General features: G+C 36.8%; 1 protein-coding gene across 4 annotated transcripts in view; it reads left to right on the top strand.

Annotated features, from left to right (window-relative positions):
- The first annotated feature begins 200 nt into the window (after positions 1–200).
- Positions 201–21803, top strand: part of RNF43 (ring finger protein 43) — a 100020-nt gene continuing 78417 nt past the window's right edge. The window contains exons 1-2 of one of the 4 annotated variants that reach the window (XM_072646837.1): positions 202–1936; positions 3265–3709. In XM_072646837.1, the coding sequence (XP_072502938.1) occupies positions 3458–3709 (252 nt within the window). In that variant the 5' untranslated portion in view covers positions 202–1936; positions 3265–3457. Of the gene's footprint in view, positions 3710–11353; positions 11455–21803 lie in introns of all 4 variants that reach the window. The other 3 variants (XM_072646839.1, XM_072646838.1, XM_072646836.1) reach the window with 3 other exon arrangements.

The following is a 21803-nucleotide window of genomic DNA, read 5'->3' as shown; positions in this document are numbered from 1 at the left end:
TTGCAAAGCGCTTTATAAATATCTCATTCTATCCTCACAATCACCTTGGGAGAGGTGCTATTATTATTATATTAACAGTATATAATAATAGTTTATCATACATTAATAGTATAATATTTTACTGTTATTATTATTATAACACCTATATTGGTGGTTGTTCAGTCATTTAGTCTTGTTTGACTCTTTATGACCCCTTGTGAGGTTTTCTTGGCAAAGATACTGGAATGGTTTGCTATTTCCTTCTCTAGTGGATTAAGGCAAACAGAGGTTGTGACTTACCCAGGGTCACATAGCTAGTGAATGTCTGAGGTCAAATTTGAACCCAGGACTTCCTAAGTCCAAGTCCAGCACTTTATTCACCTTGACATCTAGCTACCCATGAACACTGATAATACTTGGAATGAAAAACGGTTAACCACACCCAAATAATTGTTTATGACTTCTTGGCAAACCTTACACACAGAATCCTAGCAGCACTGATTACTAAGTAGGTCCAGTAAGCTTTCCATTACCGCTAATGACAACCTTATAAGATAGGCCATAGTTTATTAGTAAAGAATGTTCAGAGAGCAGTAATGATTAGCTGAGCATTATATTTCTTATTGCCTACGCTCTTCTAGCTGAGCATGTCTTAGCCCTTTTTCTGAATTCATCACATCACAACTCACACTCTTGAAACCTTAAGTTGAGGTCATAGGTCTGACCTAGAGTATTATTCGCCTCCCAGGGATGTCAGAAGAGAGTAACAGTTGAATTCCAGACCTCTGACATCAACCTGACCTGAAAGCTCCTTGCAGGAACAGTTTAGAAAAGAGTTTCTGAGTCTAAATTAGCCAAAGCTGTAAAAAATCTGTGCATAAAATGGACAGAACCCTTCCCAGGGTTGTAGATATAAGGGTGCAATAAATCAGTACATGCTACAGCAGGGAGTCACTTTAAATCTGGCTTGAGACCATTTATAGGCACTGCAACCAAAAAGGGGAGAAATCCCTTTGAACTCAGATTTATGAAACTGCATTCTTTTGTCTTCTCTGGCTTGGCATTTTATTTTCTTTATATTTCCTCATAGTGCCATCTTTGCTTTATTAGGTACACATTTTGCTGTGATGTTTCTGGGAGTGACCCTGATTTACATGAGATAGCTTGCTTAAATGAAGGTATCCATTTGTATTGAATGCAATTAGTCAGCGGCTCGATAGAGGGAGTAGAGGAGCAGAGAGAGAGAAGAGAGATTTTGAGACTGACTGACTATGTGCATGCCAGCTGGGAAAAGGAGGGGTGGTTGCTTCTAACTGCTCCACCCTCACTTTGTGTCAGCAGGTAGAGAGAGTGATTGCAGTCCCAGGGGAGGGAGTCAGAGAGCTAGCACAAACCACAGGCTTCCTCTAAGGGATTTGATCCAGAATTGCTTTTCTAGAAGGGAAGCACTCGATTCCTACCGAACTTTCCAAATCCACTCCATGATTCAGAGTTACTTCTCCCTCTGGGATTTTTTCTTTTCTTTCTTTTTTTGCTTTTGATAGTGATATCAGCCTGCTCTGGGTGATTTTTTGCTGGTGTGTTTACTCTTCTGCCTTCTTCCTCTCAAGATTTTTTGTTCTTCAGGGAAAAGAGGGACTTTTGTCTGGAAAAGAATTTTCAGAAATGATTTTGGATTGTTTAAGTGCTTTAAAGTTCCTGGGAACATTAGCTTTCAGCCTGGAGTAAGTTTTTTCCTTTGATTTGGTTGGGATTATTTTTTCAGGCTGTGGAATTTCACTCGTTTTTTACCTGCCTAGTGCTGGGCTCTTTCCAGTTTGATTGTAGAGTAACAAGGTGGAAGAATGAGCTGTACTTGGTTAAGCTGTTGAAGCATTTTTTTGTGAACAGGATCTATAAAATCATAATTGCATTTGTTTCACCCCTGTGGATTCCTGTGGGCCCGACAGCGCAACAGGTTTGCAGATTTCTTTTAAAATTACTGTTTTTCTCTGCCTCATCCAAAGGCTTTACTTTAACAGTTTCATGTTTGAGTGCTGATTTATTTGGTTTTCCAGCATTTATTGGAAATTTTGAGATTTTTAACTTGACCTCCAAATACAGTGAATGTGTCTGGGAGGTGAATTTTTATTTATTTGGGGGTGTATCTTTTTATTTTTATTTATATTTGTGTGAAGCAAAGGTTTGAATTATCAAAAGTTTATAGGACTAACATATAAGTCTATATCATTCAGGCCCATTTTTGCTTTTCCTGGGTGTTCTGCTGAGAACCTGTGACTAACCTCCCCATTCCTCCCTCCCTCCTCCCCAAGGAATTTGAAAACGTGTTGGGAATAGCCTTTTGTTTCTCTTATGAATTTAGGGAATTATAGATCATAAGATCAGCATTTTAAAATAGTTTCCAAAAGTATCTCATTACATGATAACGTGCTAGGAGTTTCAGCTGGAAAATGAAGCTTGAGTTCCCCAAGACAGTGAGAATAACAGGGACAGCAATGTGTATTTGAATTGGAGGATAAAATAAAACCAGCCATTTCAAATGCCTGTCCAAATATCAAAGTTATAATTAATCAGTATTATCCTACAAAATGTGACTCCATTTAAAATGACACTGAGTTATAATAACAAATTTTAGTGCAGAACAAAAAAAAATTAACAAGATGTCAAAGTTTCCTAAGAAGTGTACAAGGTCAGTGGAACTAGAAATATAGATATCCTGAATATTATATAACATAGAGAAGCATTCTAGTAAGTACTCATTGTAACATCTTTTGGCATCCCTTAGGTAGGACTTGAAGATTTATTTTGTTGTTCTCCATTCCAGCACCTTACCCTCCTCCTTTTTCCTGAATTTTTTGTGGAAACTTTATCCCTTGGAAAGGGTCATCCTTAAGCTGGATTCTTTCACTGTCAATACATGAGTTTTGGTGCTGATTTTTGTCTTTCTTAGTTTATGGAATTTGTTTGCAGGTGGCTTAGCACTTTAAAGTATGTCAAAATCTAAAAACCAAGTACTATTGGTCTAACAAAATTCAAAAGGAAGCATTTCTTATGTCCTTTCCATGTACAAGTTACTGTACTAGGCCTGAGTGATACAAAGACCCCAAAACCCCCCAGTCTCTGCCTTCAGGGTTCTTGTATTCCACTGGTTTGAAATTCAGTTGTTAAGTAAAGTTGAAAAATCCAAAGAGAAGTGGTCTCTTTATTAGATAGAATGAAGATGGGAGAAATTGTGACACCTTCAGAAAAACTGATTGTTGGCGTCCCACTCCTCTGCTCCATCAGGAATGCCACCTGTTCTTGGGAATTTAAAGAAAGGAAGGGCTTGAAGGACTTTGTATTTTTTGAAATTGCAGTATAAACTGTTGTTTCCCCTATTTGCCTGGAGCCAGGAGCCTTCTTTAGATATTAGCTGGCAGGATTGGGAGACGTTCCTGATCAGTATGTGTGGACAAAGTGTTTTGCTGCAGCTGGTAGCATGAGTGGTGGCCACCAGCTGCAGCTGGCTGCCCTCTGGCCCTGGCTGCTTATGGCTACCCTGCAGGCAGGCCTTGGACATACAGGGCTGGTACTCGTAGCAGCAGTGGAGTCCGAACGATCTGCAGAGCAGAAGGCTGTTATCAGAGTGATTCCTTTGAAAGTGGACCCCACAGGAAGATTGAACCTCACATTGGAAGGAGTGTTTGCTGGTGTTGCTGAGATTACTCCAGCTGAAGGAAAACTGATGCAGGTAAGGAGAACTTTATTGTATCTTACCATCTGTTTGGAATATACGTTTCTCCATTGACCCCTGAAATTACAGTTTTTTCTCTTAAGAAAGTTCACATTTGTGTTTCTTAATAGTATGCTTATCTTACATCAAGGAGCCAAGGTATAAGAGCTCAGTTTTAAACTGTTTTTACTTTTAAGTATGGCATTCCATTGAATTTCAACTTTAAGAAACTTCATTGTGATTGGTTATAAGAGTGTGGTATCTTAATAGGTAAATTAGAATTGGGACTTCATTTGAACTGATCTGAGGGTATCACTTTATGCCGTATTTAAAGTGAGCTCTAAAAAGGAAGATCTAATCTTTTGGACACCACCTTAAAATTCTGTGATACATCTACGATAATTTTCTACTTTGTTGTTGTTGTTGTTGCTTTTAGAATTCAGTCAGGTTTGAATGAAGTGTGGGATGGTGAAAAGAGCAATCATAGGACCTAGGTTTGATCTTTTCTCCCTGTTATATCACCTTGGTCAAGTCAATTTCTTTGAGTCTCAGTTACCTCATCTGTAAAATGAGAGGTATAGATGATCTCTAATTTTCCTTCTAGCCTTATATCTTATGGTCCTGTTTTTTCTTGATTGTACTGTACAGGGAGCACATTTTTAGCTATTTGTTTGACTTTACAGTATGTGTGGCACATTGTCAATAAACTTCCTATTGGAGATTGTTATTTCATTGCCTCCTTACCAACATGGACCTATCTTATCTACACAAGGATTTTTTTAGAACGTTGACTTTGGTGTTAGAGGAAGACTGTCTTGGCTCCTTATTTATGTAACTATGGGTAATTTTACAGAAACTCTCTGGGTCTCTCATCTCATCTTTAAAATGAGAGGGGTTGAACTTGATGACTTTTAAATCTAGGATCATATCAAAATCAATGGCCATCTTATATCTGGTCACATTAAATAAAGTTAGTTCAGACATGCAGTTTCTTAGGAAAATCTATGAGATTTAACTGTCACTCATTCCTAGCCTCTTCTTTATGTGTTGCATTTATGCACTGAACTGGGGCTATTTCCGCAGACCAGTTGCTCAGAATCCACAGTGGAAACTAAGCCCAGAGGACTTCCTTTTATAATGTGTCCCTGCAGACACAAAAGTATTTTGCTATTGATTTATTCATTTTGTAAAAGTACCCATTTCTGTAACTTCTGGGTACAAATACGTTAAAAACAACAGCAACAAAAACGGCATTTACTTTATGTGGCTATCATTATCTCCTTCCATATACAGTCTTGGTTTTTTGTTTTTTTAAAAAGGCTTATTATGAGTGAACCACTGATTTGAAAGAACTTTAAGTTTTGATGAGTAAGGTAAGGAAATGAAAACAAAATCAGACCAAACTGGTGGGCATGACACTAGTATAGATTTTCCGTACCATGAAACTATAGAGAACCAAAAGGGGAAGTGAATGGGTGTGAGAAAAGCCTCTATTTTTTTTAATGAAAAATGTATGTTATATATGTAAATTTCTATCTAAGGAGTGATTACTTTTTAATTTAACTTTTAGCGTTATTCTTATTGATCAAATAGATGAAGCTAGGAATGTGACCTTGAAATTGCAAAGTAACTGGCCAGCTTTGTGGCCATAATTAGGAAATTAAAATTTTCTTCCTGTCCCTGGCTAATGCTTAGTTGATACCCCTGGAGCATGAGGTTTGAGCTCCATTTTAATTTTTGTTCTAGACATTTTCACTGTAGAGGCATATCTTTTTTGTGTCTGAACGCTTTGGAAGCCTTACTAAGCTTTTTTTGATAGTAATGTCCTGTGGCGGCATGTTCCATGGGTTAATTATATGTTGCACAAAATAGTTTCCTTTTTTTCTATCTAAGTTTGTTGTCTTTTATTATAATGCTTGCACTTCTGTTTATATAATAGAAGGGGTAAATAAGGAACATCAACAGCATTCTCTGTGCCATTTAGCATGATCATTATTATTATTGTCTAGATGTTGAGGAACTTCTGGTTAGACAATTTCTCCAAGACAGATACATCTGTTTTGCAGCTTATGGAGTTAGCTAGTTACCTGGGGCACTTAGACTTTGTGACTTGCCCAGTCACACAACCAGTATATGTCATAGGCAGAACTTGCACCCAGGTTGTCTTGACTCTTAAAACCAAGGTCAGTCTCCTATCCAATGCCAGGCTGCCTCTCAGTGCCATTAATTATTAAGACAACATTTATCAGACGTCTGCTTAGTCTCATCTTTCCCCCTTTGGTCTAGATCTCGTTCATTTTTAAAATTTACTTTGAACATAGTGAATCACTTTAAACAGATGCTTTGGTTTTAAATGCCCTTTCTTTTATATCCCCAGAAAAAATTGCATTTTATCTAGTTATTTACCTAACCTTTCTGAATTTTTTATAGTCTGTTCTAGTCTAGACTAAATAATTATGTACTGTGGATAAGTTTTAGTCTCTCATTACCTTTTCCTTTGCCTTATACGTCATAAACTGCTTATACGTCATTATATTAAGTTCTAATACTGACCTCTAAGACTAATGTTAACCTCATTCCCCATATTCATTAGTCTTGCTTTTCTCTCTGTCTCTCTCTAAAAGTCTAAGTAAATTATGCCCATCAGTTCTCCATTATCTATTTTTTGGTTAACTCTTTCAAAGAAATATAACAGGTCAGGGAGAGATGGCTTACCCTTATGGAAGCCAAGCTGTTTGGTCGTTATCAGATTACCCTGCAACTCAGGTTTACTCAACTGTGGTTAACCAAAGCTGTTTATGTATCTCAAGGTTTTGTTCTGTGGCAGGTTAGCTTTCTCAGTGTCACAGTGTTATAAATCTAAGGTTAGAGAAATCAACTGTCTTGGGTTCTTGGAGTCAGGAAGGTCTGAGTTCAAGTTTTATCTCTGATACCTGCTATGTGATTGTGGTCAAGTCATTTGACCTCCTTGAGTTTCAGTTTCTTGTAAAGTGAGGATATTATTTCCAAGGTTTTTGTGAGGCTCAAGTACAATAATGTCTATAAGGCACTTTGCACACTTGAACTTGAACATGAACTCTATTCACTTTCTCAGCTGAGGACCTTATCTCATAGTTTAGCAAGAAAATCAAGGCCATTTACTGAGATCTTGCTTTTCTCCTCATCTTAAAAATCTGTGTCATCATCCCTCACTATCTCCTCCTTTGCTGTTATCTCAGAGGAATAGTCAGCCTTTCACCTCGCCAGGACCAACTCTTTTGCATGTGCCATTAGTCTTCTCCTATCAGAATATCATCCCAACTGTTATCTCCCCTTCTAATTTTCAATTCCTCCCCATCTATCAGTTTCTTCTCTGTTGCTTACAAGCATATCCAGGGCTCCCCTGTCCTTAAAATATCTCCCTAAAAGAGATCCTACTGTTTTTTGCTATTATTTTTTATCTCTCCAACCTTTCTCAGTCAAGCTCCTCAAAATATTTGCCTCCACTCATTCATTGCCTCTTTTCCTCTCCTAAACCCTCTGCAGCCTGCCTTCTGACCTCATCACTCACCCAAAAACTAGTCTGTCCAAAGCAACCAGTGATCTCTCTTAATTATTTAGTGACCTTTTCTCAATCCTCATCAATCCTCCCTAACCTTTCTGCAAGCATTTGACACTATTGACCACTTTCTCCTTGAGATATTCTCTCTGAATTTTTATGACATTGCTCTCTCCTGATTGCCCTCCTATTTGTTGGACTAATCCTTTCTGACTTCCTTTTTTGTATCCTTGTCCATGTCACACTTACTGTGGGTGTAACCCAAATCCTTCTCCTGCATTTTCTTCTATTTTCTCTCTTAGTAACCTCAGTAGCTCCTATGAATTCAGTTATCATTCTTACATGGATGGCTCCCAGGTCATCTGCATACTACATCTATACATCTACATCTATCTGCATCTGTATATCTAGACTTAATTACAGTTAAACATCACTAACTGCCTATTAGACATTTCAAACAAGATACCCCAAAGACATATCAAATCTAGCATGTCCAAAATCTTCCTCCCTCTCTGTATAACTTAGCCCTTTTCTGAGCTTTCCTGTTGTTATAGAGGGCACTGCCATCCTTCCAGTCACCCGGGTTTTGTAGCATCAATATCATCCTTGACTTCTTAATTTTTCACCCCTCATTAACTTGTGAGTTGCCAGATCTTTTTCTTTCTATCTTCATAGCATTTCTCCTTCCCCATTTCACTACTTATACAACTACTACCTTTGTTCAGGTTCTCGTTCTTCCTTCCCTGGACTATTTCAGTAACTTCCTTATTGGTCTCTCTGTCTCTGATCTCTCCCCCTACTCCAGCCTGTCCTCTAAAAAGCTGCCACAGTGATTTTCCTAAAGTATAGGTATGATCCTGTCATCTCTGTACTCAGAATCCAAAGTCTTCCACTTGTTACTAACAGTTACTACTTTTCTAGCCTTCTATTATAATACTCTGCTTCCTGTACTATGTGGTCTAGTCATACTGGTCTACTTGCTTTTCCTCCAACACGTGACATAGCAGGTCTTGTCTCTGTTGCTTTCTACCTATCTGTCTGTGTCTGTCTGTGTTCGTCCTTCGTTTTCGAAGAAGACCATGACATCAGAGAAATGATGACATGACTTGTACTTGACTTTGTTTTGAGCAAGGTCACCAGCCTCACTTTCTCCTCCTGAGCCATCTAGATTCAGTGACCAGATATTCATCAGGATGACTGGAGGTGGCCCAGGATGCATTGGGGAGACCTTGGCCTATTCAGGTACTCACTTAGAGTGAGGTAATGACCTTGTGAATAGGCCCCTTTAAGAAGTAATCAGGGAATGGCCCCTTTAATGGACAAAGAAAAAAACAAGTAATTAAGTTGGGAGGGGAAGAGAAACAGTTACTATTGATAATCACTCTGAAGCCAGGAGGGTCTCGAAAAGAGCCATTAAGTGGAGTTTGGGCAGAGACCTATCATTGTGCAATGTATGGGCTCTAGAGTGCACTGTTTAAGGTTTTGGGAAAGACAAGAAAAGAAGGGAAACAAAGAGAAAAAGAAAGATAGAAAGAGAAAGAAAGAAAGAAGGAAGGATGGAAAGAAAGAAAGAAAGAAATCTGGCCCGTAAACCCCTAACTGGGCATCTTCTGGCTATCCACATTTACCTTCCTTTGGAGAGAAGTGGGGGGACAGAAGAGAGTAGATGAGCTGAGTTACCAAGTTTTTATTGATATTTCCTGTTTCTTACAAGAATCCCTTTCCCTTCCATGAGCAATCTCATATGACAAATAATATTTGTTTGAGAGGGAAAGAAAAGTCAGCACAGCTGATCGATACATTGGAAAAAGTCAGAAAATGTGTAACACCTGCAGACCTCTCACCTCCATGAAGGGCTAGGTTGGGGGTGGCTTTTAATATCTCTTTATTTGAGTCCTCCTTGACTTTTACAATTTTATTTTGTTTACTTTTAATTTTTTACTATGTAGTTCTTTCCACTTACATTGTTATATCTAACAGGGTATATTGTTTTCTTGGTTCTGTTTGCTTCACTCTGAATCAGATCATTTAAATGATCTTTTGGATCAAAACTTTTGGATCTTCATCACACACATCATTTTGTGCAGCACACTTATATTCCATTATATTCCTGTACCACAATTTGTTTAGCTATTTCCCAGTGGTTAAGCATCTATTTTGTTTCTAACTCTTATTTTATTAATCTGTCCTTTGGTTTTCAGTATTTCTAATTTGGTATTTACTTGGAGATTTTCAATTTGTTCTTCTTCTAGCTTTTTCAGCTGCTTTTCCAATTCATTGATCTCTTCTTTATTTTGTTCATGTAGGCATTCAAAGGTATAAAACTTCCCCTAAGAACTGCTTTTGCAGTATCCCGTAAGATTTGGTAGGTTGTCTCATTATTGTCCTTCTCTTGAATGAAGTTGTTGATTGTTTCTATGATTTGTTTAACCCTCTCATTCTTTAGGATTAGATTATTTAGTTTCCAGTTAATTTCCAATTATCTTTCCATGGCCTTTTATTACATATAATTTTATGATCTGAGAAGGATGCATTCACTATCTCTGCCTTTCTGCACTGGGTTTTGAGGTTTTTATGCCCTAGTACATGGTCAGTTTTTGTATGTATGCTATGTATGTTTCTAATTCCCAGCTACCACAAAAAGTACTGCTATGACTATTTTGAATGTATGGGAACTTTTCTTCTTAGTAATGGCTTCCTTGGGATATTATAAACTCAGTAATGAAGTCTTTGGTTCAGAGGGCATGAACATTTTAGTCACCTGATTTGCATGGTTCCTGATTGGTTTCTAGCATCGTTTCACAGCTCCACCAGCCATGTATTAGGGTGTCTATCCTTCTGCAAACCCTCCAACATTGATTGTTGCCATTTTTTGTCATTTTTATCAACCTCAGTTGTTCTGATTTGTATTTTTTTAATTGTTAGTAATATAGATACTTTGCAGTTCTTTTGAGAAATATTTATTCGTATCCTTTGACCATTTTATCTATTGTGAAATGGCTATTAGGCTAATATATTTGTTGTTTATATATCTTGGATACTAGTATAACCCTTATCAGAGAAATTTGAGCAAAGATTTTTTCTCGTTCAACCACTTCCCTCATCCTGGATGCATTAATATTATCCATGCAGAAGCTTTTTCTGTTTCACATAATCTAAGTCGTCTATTTTATCTTTTGCAACTGCCTCCTTCTGTCTACTAGTCATACCTGTGAGAGGTATATGACTTATTTTCTTTGAATTTTTTTGGAGTATGATGTTTAATATTAAGGCCATGTAGCCATTTAGAATGTATTGTAGAATATGATGTAAGGTGTTGGTCTAAGCCTAATTTTTGCCAGACTGTTTTCCAATTTTCCCAGCAAGTTTTATCAAAAAAGGAGATTTTTCCCCAGGTAAATTTGTTTTCCATTTTATCAAATACTGGGTTATTAAGTTCTTTGATTTCAGAATCTCCCTTACCTAGACTATTGCATTAACCTATCTCTCTATTTAATCAGTACCAGATGGTTTAGATGACTGCTGCTTTATGATAGTGTAAGGTATAGAAATGCTATTTCCCCCTTAATCCATACTTCTATTTATCATTTCCCTTGATATTATGAATCTTTGTTTTTCCAAATGAATTTTGTTATAATTTTATCAAGTTCTGTAAAGTATCTCCTTGGTAGTTTGAATAGTGTACCATTAAAAGTATAAATTAATTTTGGTAGTATTGTCATTTTTATTATATTGGTATGGCCTTCCCAGGACAATGAATATTCTTCCAGCTATTTAAGTTATTTATTTCTTTAAGGAGCACTTTGTAATTGAATCTATATAAGTCTTGTGTGTGTTTTGGGAGGTTGATATCCAGATATTTTGTGCATTTTGTGGTTATTTAGAATGAGATTTCCTTTTCTATTATTGTTTCTTGTATTTTGTTATTGTTATATAGAAATGCTATTGATTTTTTAGGATATTTTATAGCATGCAAAATTTGCTAAAGCTATTAATTGTCTCAGTAATTTGTTGATTCACTGGGACTTCCTGAACCATCAATAGCATCAGCAAACAGGGCTAGTTTTTTCTCCTCTTTATCTATCTTTATTTCTGTATTTTTTTTCTTTTTCATTTTATTGCAGTTGCTAGCATTTCTGGATCTGTGTCAAAAAACAGTGAGGGAGAGTGGACATTCTTGCTTCAGTCTTGTATTTATTGGGAGATGTTCTGGTGTATCCCCATGGTACGTGATTGATGTTTGCTTTTGGTTTTAGTTAGATACTTTTAATCATATTTTAAAAAGGTCCCTCTATGCCTATGCTTTGTAGAGTTTTTGTTGTTGCTGTTAGCATAAGAGTGTTGTACTTTATCAAAAAGGTTTTTCTGCATTTATTGATAATCATGTGGTTTGAGATGTTGATGTTTTTTTTTTAATTTGATGAATAATGTTGATTATTTTCCTAGTGTTGAACCATCCTTGCAATGCTGGTATAAATCCCATTTGGTCATTAATGGATGATTTCTTGGGTAAATCATTGTAACCTGTTTGATAGGATTTTGTTTAAAATTTTTGAGTCAAAAATGATACTGACTTACCATTTTCTTTTCATGTTTTATCTTTCCCTGGTTTAGTTATTAGGATCATAGTTATCTCATAAAAGTGTGTAGGGTGCTTTCTTTCTCAGTTTTTGAAAATAATTTGTGAAGTATTAGCTGTTCATAGAATTTTCCTGTGAATTCCTCAGGACCAGGAATTTTTTTTCTTTGTTTTTTTATTGCTGCATATATTTCTTTTTGAGATTAAGAGTTATCTAAGATCTCTATCTAGTTTTCAGATAGTTTGGCTATTTTATATTTTTGAGGGTTTTCCTCTAATTCTATTGTGTTCTCAGTTTTGCTAGCATATAATTCTGCATAACATGTTCTTATTTTTATTTCCTTTGGGTTTGTTATGATTTCATCTTGCTAATTGCTATTTTATCGATTTGATTTTCTGTTCTCTTTTTAATAAGATTCGCTAAGGGTTTATCAATTTTATTAGTTTTTTTCAAAGAATCAGCTTTTAGTTTTAGGTGCTCAATTTTTATCTATTTTTTGTTGTCAATTTATCTACTTTTCCTCTTATCTTTAATATTTCCTCTTTTGTGCTTGTTTTAGGTTTGTTTGTTAGCTTTCTAAATTTTTGAAAATGTATATTCACTTTGTTAGTCCTTTCTTTTTCATTTTTGTCATCCTGGGCTTTTGTCAGGTTTTTAGTTATTCCCCCAGGAGCATGAGAAAAGTAGACTCTTTCTTACTTTGAGTTTGAACAGTTTAGCTATCTAATGTTTCTAGAGTTTGAATATGTACCTGTACCTGTTGTAACTTAGTGGGGACCAACTTAAGAACCAGATTTTCATTTGAATCAACTTTTAGATTACACATAAAGGGAGGTCATTTTTAAAGTGTGCTGTCAATTAGTTTCACCATATAAAAAAGGGCATTAAATTGCTTCTACAGTAATGAAAAATAGCGGTCTCAGCTTCATTTGGCGGTTATAGAAGGGCCCGGAAGGCCAACATTTGATGTTTCTTTATCTGATTTTTACCCTGACTTGTTTATTGCTTAAGTTTTTCTTTGTCATTCTGTCACTTTTAAAGTAGAGTAAAGGAAATTTAATAGTATCTAGTCAAAAGTTTCAATTAAAATATTCTTTGAAATTGCTAGAGGAAAGTAAGAATGGCAAATGTTGCTTTTAATGTCTTTTTGTTGCCTGCTTCCTCTCAATTAGCATTTTAAATACTCCATATTTTACTGGAGAAAAAGTTGTGGGTGGTGATGCCTTTTCCTTCCCCAATTTGTGGCAGAATATGGACATCAGTTATAGGATGGATCCTGCATGGATGGGTTCAGTCTGCATTATTGGAGGGAGTACCTATATTGATGATAATACAGATTGACTGGAGTCTGTTATTATCATTGCAAAATTATATTGCTTACCGTTCCTTGTTGTCTAAATATGTCAGTGCTGAAACTTTAGTGTAACCATCTTCTCCTTGACCTTCCCACTTTACAGTATTCTTTGCAGTAGTTAAAAATACTACTCTCTGACTTCATTACCTTACTGTTTCAAATCTTTCTGGCTCATCCTAAACTTAGATCAAGGGTGGGGAACCTGTGGCCTCGAGGCCACATGTGGCCCTCTAGGTCCTCAAGTGAGGTCCTCAAAGCCCCTTTAACTGAATCTAAACTTCACAGAACAAATCTCCTTAATAAAAGGATTTGTTCTGTAAAACTTGAACTCATTCAAAAGGTCTAACCCAAGGACCTAGAAGGCCACATGTGGCTCCCTCTGATTTAGCCAATCCTCTGATTCTTGTGACCCACCTTCATTTCTCTGAATGCCCCTCTCTGAATATCATTTCCCTTTCCCTTTTTCTTTACTTGTTTTTCCTCTTACATTTTTTCCTTCATGACACCTAGAACAATGGTCCACTGCCTCTCTAAAATAGCCTCTCTTTATATTTCTTCAAAATCTTCTCTTAACACCTCTGGGGTTCCTAGTCATCCAGAAAGGTCAGATTAAAAGGTAGATTATTACATTCTTGTTTCTTTTTCGTAAGAAACTTCTTATCTGTATACCACTTAATCTACTGCTATTCTTTGTGATGGGTTTTCTTTTTTGAATGGGGGCAAGATATGGTAAGGGTGGGATCACTGCTAGGTATGTTGTTGAGCCTTTATGAATATATACATATTAGTATTAATATTACTAGTGTTATTAAAACTCTTAAAAGTGATAATTTCTAAAGAGGCAAGAAAACTTAAGATTCAGATTTTACTTCTGATACTAGTTGTATGTAACTAAGGATAATACCTGAAAATACTTACTTCACAGGGTGGTTTGTGAGATCCAAATGAGGTCATGAATATAAAGCACTTTGCAGACTTTAAAGTGTTATATAAATGTCCATTATTATATCTTTCTCCCTGTCTATAAATTTTTTTTTTTAAAAATTTTTTTATTCATTTGAACTTTAATACAGAAAGACAAGAAAGAGAACATTTCTATGTATATAACACAACATAAAAAGAGAATTCAATATAAAACCATGAATTTAAATGTCGCAGTTTACTTTTTTAAAAACTATGTAATAAATGCTATACATTATTTTCAAAGCTACCCTGCTTTCTTGTGCTTCCTTGTAAGTTTTCTTTTGTTCTCTGCTGTGCACTTGATGTACTTATTCAGTGCTATACCAAAATCCCAAAAGAGTATGTTTATAGAACTAGAAAAAAGTTATAGCAAAATTAATTTTGTTGCTGTTGTTTAGTCCTTGAATCATGAATGTCTTTGTGATCCTATGGATCATAGCATTCCAGACCTTCCTATCCTCTATTACCTCCCAGAATTCACACTGAAAAACAAAAAGGAAACAAAAAGGACAAAAGGCTAATAATAAATCAGTACCTGATGTCAAACTGTACTACAAAGCAGAAATTATTAAAATGATTAGGGTGGGGGGCGAGAAAGAGAAAAGAAAGAGGAAGAAAGAGATAGAGACAGAGAGGAGAGAGTGAGCCTATAATCAATCTGTGGAAGAGTGTACAATATATAAAAGCTAACAAACACAGTACGATATTATTTGATTAGCCCAAAGACCCTACTTCCTCTTTTTTTTAATTATTATTTTTTAATGTTTAACAATCACTGCCATACAATTGAGATTTTATCCCCCCCACACCTACCCCCCACTACCCCCCTCCCTCCCCACGACTGCATACAATTCTGTATAGGTTCTACGTATAACTTTCCTATTGAGTATATTTTCACTATAGTCATGCTATGTAGTCAGACTAAAATAAATGAAAGAAATCATATAACAAATCAAAACATGATACACAAACACATACACATACACAAACATGATCTGCTACATTTTGTGAATGACTTCCATATTTCTTTCTCTGAGTGTGGAAGGCATTTTGCCTTGAGAACCACCCCAAAGACCCTACTTCCTGAGGGTTGGTCTCACTATCTGACAAAAACTTCTGGGAAAATGGGGGGGCAGTATGGCAGAAATTAGGTTTAAACTGACATGTCGTCAACAAATGAGGAAAGCATCAAGGAAAAACATTTCACATCTTTGGATGGGAAAGAGTTCATGACTACACAAGTGATAAAGAGAATCATACAAGATAAAATGGACAATTTTTATTCTATAAAATTTAAAAGGTTTTGTAGAAATCTTATGTAGTAAAAATTAGGAGGTAAACAGGTAACTGTGGGAAAAACTTGCAACACGTTTCTCTGATAAAGGATTCATTTCTAAGATATATAAAGAACTAATTCAGATTTAGAAGCCTAAGAGCCAATCTCCTATAGATAAATGTTCAAAGGATATGAACAAGGTAGTTTTCAACCAAAGAAACCTCAATTATCAACAATCATAAAAATGTTCTCTAAAATCACTAATAAGAGTGCAAATTAAATCAACTTTTGAGATTCTTCCTCATACAAAGATGACAAAAGTAGAAAATGGAAAATATTGGAGGAGCTGTGGGAAAACAGGCACACTAGTGCACTGTTGGTGGAGCTGTGAATTGGTCCAGCTGTTGTTATAAAAGCATTTTGGAACTCTGCCCAGAAATTTACCAACTGCCTTTTGACCCAGTTCTATCACTACTAGGTACCTGTACCAAAGAAATCAAAGAAGGAAGACAAGCATATGTACAAAAATGTTTATAGTAGCTATTCTGATGGCAGTCAGAATCTAGAAACTAAGATGTCCTACTGGAGAATGGCTAAACAAATCATGATATATGAATGTAATGGAAAATTAATATGCCATAAGAAATGATGAAATGAAAAGTTTTAGAGAAAATGGGAAGACTTTTAAGTGATGCAGAGCAAAATGAACATCATTTCATCGCTATAACAATTAATACAATAATGACAACATTACAATCATAAAGTTGAGAAAAATAACTTTGAAAGACTTTAGAACTCTGATCAATGGAAAGATAAATTAAGAATCCAAAAGAAGAATGATTTAAACAAGCCACTCACCTCTTGACAAGGATAGTGAACTTAAAATGTGGGAACTTGTTAATTTGAATTTATTAATTGAGTAATATTTTAAAACAGTATCTGAGAAATAAAAATTATAAACAAATAGTAAACCATTTGAAAAAGAAAAAAGGAATTTAATTACATTAACAAAAAATTTAAGTCTCACAAGTGTTACTGAAGAAACATTTTTATTTTGAAAAAGAGGCAAATATACAATAAGGAGGTATAACTAAAGAGCAGTTTGTCTAAAAGTGTTTTGGGGGTGTTAGTGAACTGCAAACTTAATATGACTCAGACTGCATTGAGAGAAGCATAATTTCCAGGAATAAGGAGATTATGGTTCCTCTATACTCTGCCCTAGTCAGACCACATCTGCAGTATGATATTCAGCTCTGGGCACCACAATTTAAAAACAGCACTGATGAGCTGAAGAGATTTAGAGAAGAAAACCAGGTCAGTAAAGGGCCTCAAGTCCATGTTACATGAGAATGAGGTGAAAAAGCTGGAGACAATTAATCTGGAGAAGACAAGCCTTGGAGGGAACGTGATACCCATCTTCAGTATTTGAAGAACTTTAACGAGAAAACAGATTAGACTTGTCCTGTTTGATTTCTCTGGACAGAACCAGGAACAATGAGTAGAAAGGGAAAAATTTAGACTTGATAGCAGGAAAACTTTCCTAACAATTAAAGTTGCCCCCAAACCCTAGGAGGTGGTAGTTTTACTCTCATTGGAGGTCTTCAAACGGAGGTTGGTAAGTATGTTACATTTGTTGAGTATGTTACATTTGTTGAGTATGTTACAGCTGGGACTTTTTCCCCCAGCATAGGTTAGCCTAGGGGTGGGGAACCTGCAGCCTCAAGGCCACATATAGCCTCAAGGCCACAGGTTCCCCACCGCTGTTCCTGAGGTCTCTTTAAATTCTAAAATTATATGATTCTATGGAATACTAAAGAAATTTATGTTTTATTCTAGAAACAATTGGGAGCTCCCTTAAAACTTGGCAACTGATTGAATAGGGACAAAGAGAATATTTGTGAGGTTGAAGAGTTAAGGATGATTCCTAGGTTGTAAACCTGGATAACTGGGAATGTGGTGGTACCCTCAACAGAAACAGGGATGTTAGAAAGAATTACATATGTAGTGGAAAAGATGATTTTCATTTTGCACATGTTAAGTTTGAGATGTCTATAGGACATCCAGGTGGAGCTGTCTAGGAGGTAGATAGTGATGGTAGATTGGAATTTAGGAGAGAGATGAGGGCTGGATAAACAAACTGGGAGTCATCTTCATAAAGATGATAGTTAAGCCAACAGGCACTGATATAGGGAAGAGAGAGCATATAAAAGTTCTTGGGGTTTCAATTCAGGCCAGAAATTCAGATCCTTAGGTTACTTGAAAAGAAGATTTTTCTAGAAACAAAGATCTATTGAGGTTGTTGCTATGTGGGCTACATTAGTTTTTACTTAAAAGACACCGAAACCAGCCTTGGGATTTAAATGGCCCAGAGAAATAAGGTTCAGACCACTGACTTAGATTCCTTATTGTATAAGTATAAAAGCCCAACACATGAGAAGCCAGGGACACCTCAGTCCTGACATACACTGTTGACCATGCAGGTATACCACCATGGCAAATGTAGAAGCAAGGGAGATGCACCCAACTAAACCAGTCTTGTATCCTTGCTGAATATCATTTCTGTTCTGTTGTTAAAGTAAATATGTCTGCTAAATGTTAGATGATGTGTATTTTTGGGGGGGGTTCGTTCAAAGAATATTGTTAGATGACTTTTTGTTTATTTTTCTGTTTTTCTTTTTCTTTTACTTGCACTAAGCTTCTCCTTCTTCAGGATTATCCAGTAACAAACCTAAGGCCATTTAAATGGTGAGTGGTCCTCTATACAACACTTCTTAAACTGTGGGTCATAACCGCATAAAGGGCCTCGAGTAGAAAAAGTTTTAAGAAGCCCTTCCTATGAAACCTTTAGGATCTTGCTACCAAGAGGTAAGATGTGGTAGGCAAGATGCCTGCTATGTATGCTAGGTGAATTGTATCCCTTAAAAAAGTGATGAAAACTAATTGACCCAGGACACTAAGGCTTAAACACTTGACATAGTTTCTTAGTGTCTTAAGTATAAAAGTTCAACATATGAGAAATCAGGAGCTCCTCAGGCTTAACATACGCTGTTGACTATACAGGCATAGCACCATGGCATATATGGAGGCAGAGGAGTTCAACCCAACTGAATCAATGTTGTATCCTTGTTGAATATCCTTTCTATGCTCTTGTTAAATTTTTTTTTTTTTGTTAAATTTTAGATGATCTGTGAATTTCTCTTCAATCCCAAGCCTGAACTATTGAACCAGCTTTAAGTCAGGCCTGGCCCAGAGCATAGGTTCTCCCTTCTCAGGACAAAGAGAAACTTACAGTTTTTCCCACATTTTTTGAGTTATATCCTGGGGCAAATTACTTGCTCTTTCCTAATCTGTTTTCCCTTCTGTAAAGTGAAAATTATACCACCTGCTCCAATCTGCCTATCTACTGAGTCATCTGGAGTTTCTTAAAAGAAAATTATTGTATTAATTCAAAGTATCATCATTATATATTTTAGAGCTGAAAGGGACCTTTGAGATTATTTAGCCTAATTGTTTCATTTTGCAGTTGAAGTCAAAATCCACTTGTTTTTAGCAAGAATTTTTCAATCCCAGTTCCTGTCAGAACATTTCTGACAGAAAATCAGTTCATTTATTATACATCTTTTCTGTCTCACTCTTGACAAATAAGAAATAGAAGGAAAGAGAAAGACAAAAATTTCCAAAAAGGAAAGAAATGGTTAAAATAAGATAGCAAAAAAAAAAAGCTACAACAAATATTTGGAGAACTTAATAGATTTTATATTTAAATATATTGTGGAGTTAGATTGTTGTTGTTCTTCCTTTTTGAAGAGGACCATGACATCATGGAGGTGGTGCCATGACATGCAAGTGAATTGGATTTAAGTGAGAGAGGGCTGTGCAAAGTCACCAGTCTCACTTACTCCTCCGTAGCCATCTGAGTCCAGTGGCAAGATATTTAGATCAGGATGACTAGAGATGGCCCTAGATGCAGTGGGAAACATTGGTCTTTTTAAACTAAGGTCTTTAATAGGTTTCTTTAACAGAAGCAGTGGCTATTCAGTGATTAAAACCAGGTAAGAAATGAGACTGAAAATGACCTCTTTTACCTAGTATTAAAAAAAAAAAAAAAAAAAAAAAGACCCTCAGCGTTTCTGGCCAAACCAGAAACAGTTGCTATTTACATTTTTCTGAGCCAGTCAGGGCCCAAACAATGACCAGGTAGGGCTTAACGTTAACTAGTACCTATTATTTGCCAATCAATGAAAACCAAAGTGATTTGGGATTAAGGCATGGCAAACCCCAAGATATCTTGCAGGCTTTCAGCTAATCACTGTAGATCCATCTGGAACTGATCAATATAGCTTCCTTCCTTCCTTCCTTCCTTCCTTCCTTCCTTCCTTCCTTCCTTCCTTCCTTCCTTCCTCCCTCCCTTCTTTCCCTTCCTTCCCTTCCCTTCCTCCCGTCTTTCTTTCTTCCCTCCTCTAGCCTCCCCATCCTTTTCCTCTGCCAACGTAGGATGTCATACTCTTACCTGCGGGTGCTCTGCCCAAAGGAATATAAGTTTGGATCACTGAAAGAACATAAGATATGTTTTATGGGCTAGATTTTTTTCTTAGTACCATACCTTAAACCCAGATCACTCTAGTTCTCATTGATTGGCCAACAATAGGTCCTAGGCCATTCCCTACTTGGTCATAGAGCAAGAACTGTCTATAGAAAATAAATATAATGAGAATAAATACAAGGCAGTTTGAGAGAGGGAATCAATAGCTGGAAGGATTCAGAAAGGCTTCTTGTAGGTGATGGTGCTGGAGGTGCAATTTAATGGGCCGAGATAAGGATGGTAGGAGTTCCATCCATAGGAGATAACATAGAGATAGCAGATGGAGTGTAGTGTAAGAGTAACAGAGAAAAGCCAGTTTGGTTGGATTGCAGGGTATAGGAGAGGGAATTAGGTATAATGAGACTGAAAGGATAGATTGGTATAAAGTTTTGAAGGACTATAAAAGGTAAACATAAGTTTGCATCTGATTCTATAGTCAATATCAAGCTACTATAGTTGACTGAGTAGAGGAGTCATATGGTTAGATCTGTGCTTAAGAGAAATCACTTTGTCAGTGACTGAAGTGGGGAGAGACTTGAAGCTGGAAGTCCTATTAAAAGGTTAAATTTTTATTAAAAGTCCTATTAAGGGGGCAGAACCAAGATGGGAGAGTAGAAACACGGATCAGCTAGAGCTCTTCCCCTCAAACCCCTCAAAAAACCTGTAAAAAATGACTCTAAACAAATCTTAGAGCAGCAGAAGCCACAAAATGACGGACTGATGAAGCAAATTGCCAGCCCAGCACAATCTGGAAGGTTCTTGGGAAAGGTCTGTCTCACTAGTCTGAGAGCAGAGCACAGTTCATGGAGCAGAACAGAGAGAGGGAACAGGTCTTAGGGGACTGAATGGGGGGAGGGCAGCTGCTGCAGATTCCAGACTTATTAACCCACAAATGCTAAAGACAGCTTCAAAAGTCAGTTGGAAGGGCCTCTCACCTGGCTGAGAGGGGAGTGTGGTCCATCTAGCCCCAGCCCTGGTCCCAGACCTAGGGCAGCTGCAGCCACTGCTAAAGTGGAGGCTGCTTCTGGAGACCTCCACTTTACAAAGCTCAAAAATCAAGTAACTGACTGAGAAAATAAGCAAACTGGGGTGGAGGGGGTGGTGTAAAGAAACAGATTATAGATTCTTATTTTCTTGGTGAAGAGTTATTTTCTTCCATCATTGGTGACAAGGAAGATCAAAACATACAGACAGAAGCAGACAACAAAGCCAAAGCTCCTGCATCCACAGCCTCTAAGAAAAATATGAATTGGTCTCAGGCCATAGAAAACCTCAAAAAGAATTTTGAAAATCAGGTAAGGAGAAGCAGAAGAAAAATTGGGAAGAGAAATGTGATGCAAAAAAAAAGCATGAAAAACGAATCAACAGCTTGCTAAAGGAAGCCTCAGGGAGCCAAGATGATGGAGTAGAAGGATGCACCTCTAGAAGCTCTCCTACCACAGGCCATAAAATACATGTAAAAAATGACTAAACAAATTCTAGAGCAGCAGAAGCCACAAAATGACAGAGTAAAAGAGATTTTCAGCCCAAGGCAGCCTGGAAGAAAAGTCTATCATATTGGACGCCTTGACCATACCAGCAGGGACAGGACTACAGTGGGCTTTAAGGTGCCACCAGCAAGAGCTGCAATTCCCAGATTCTTCAACCCACAAATGCCAAAGGCATTTTTAAAGGTTAGTGAGAAAGCTCTTTTACCTGAGTGAGAAGGAAGCAGGTTCCTCCTGCCCTAGCCCTGGCCCCAGGCAGCAGCAGCTTCCATTGTTGGAGGCCTGCCCTAAAGACCCTGGAGAAATTAAGCTGCTGATCTGGATCTCAGCCA

Source organism: Notamacropus eugenii, chromosome 2, assembly GCF_028372415.1.
Source record: "Notamacropus eugenii isolate mMacEug1 chromosome 2, mMacEug1.pri_v2, whole genome shotgun sequence".
Taxonomy (NCBI): Eukaryota; Metazoa; Chordata; class Mammalia; order Diprotodontia; family Macropodidae; genus Notamacropus; species Notamacropus eugenii.
Note: the sequence above shows the minus strand (reverse complement) of the source record. Positions and strands in the feature narration are given on the sequence as shown.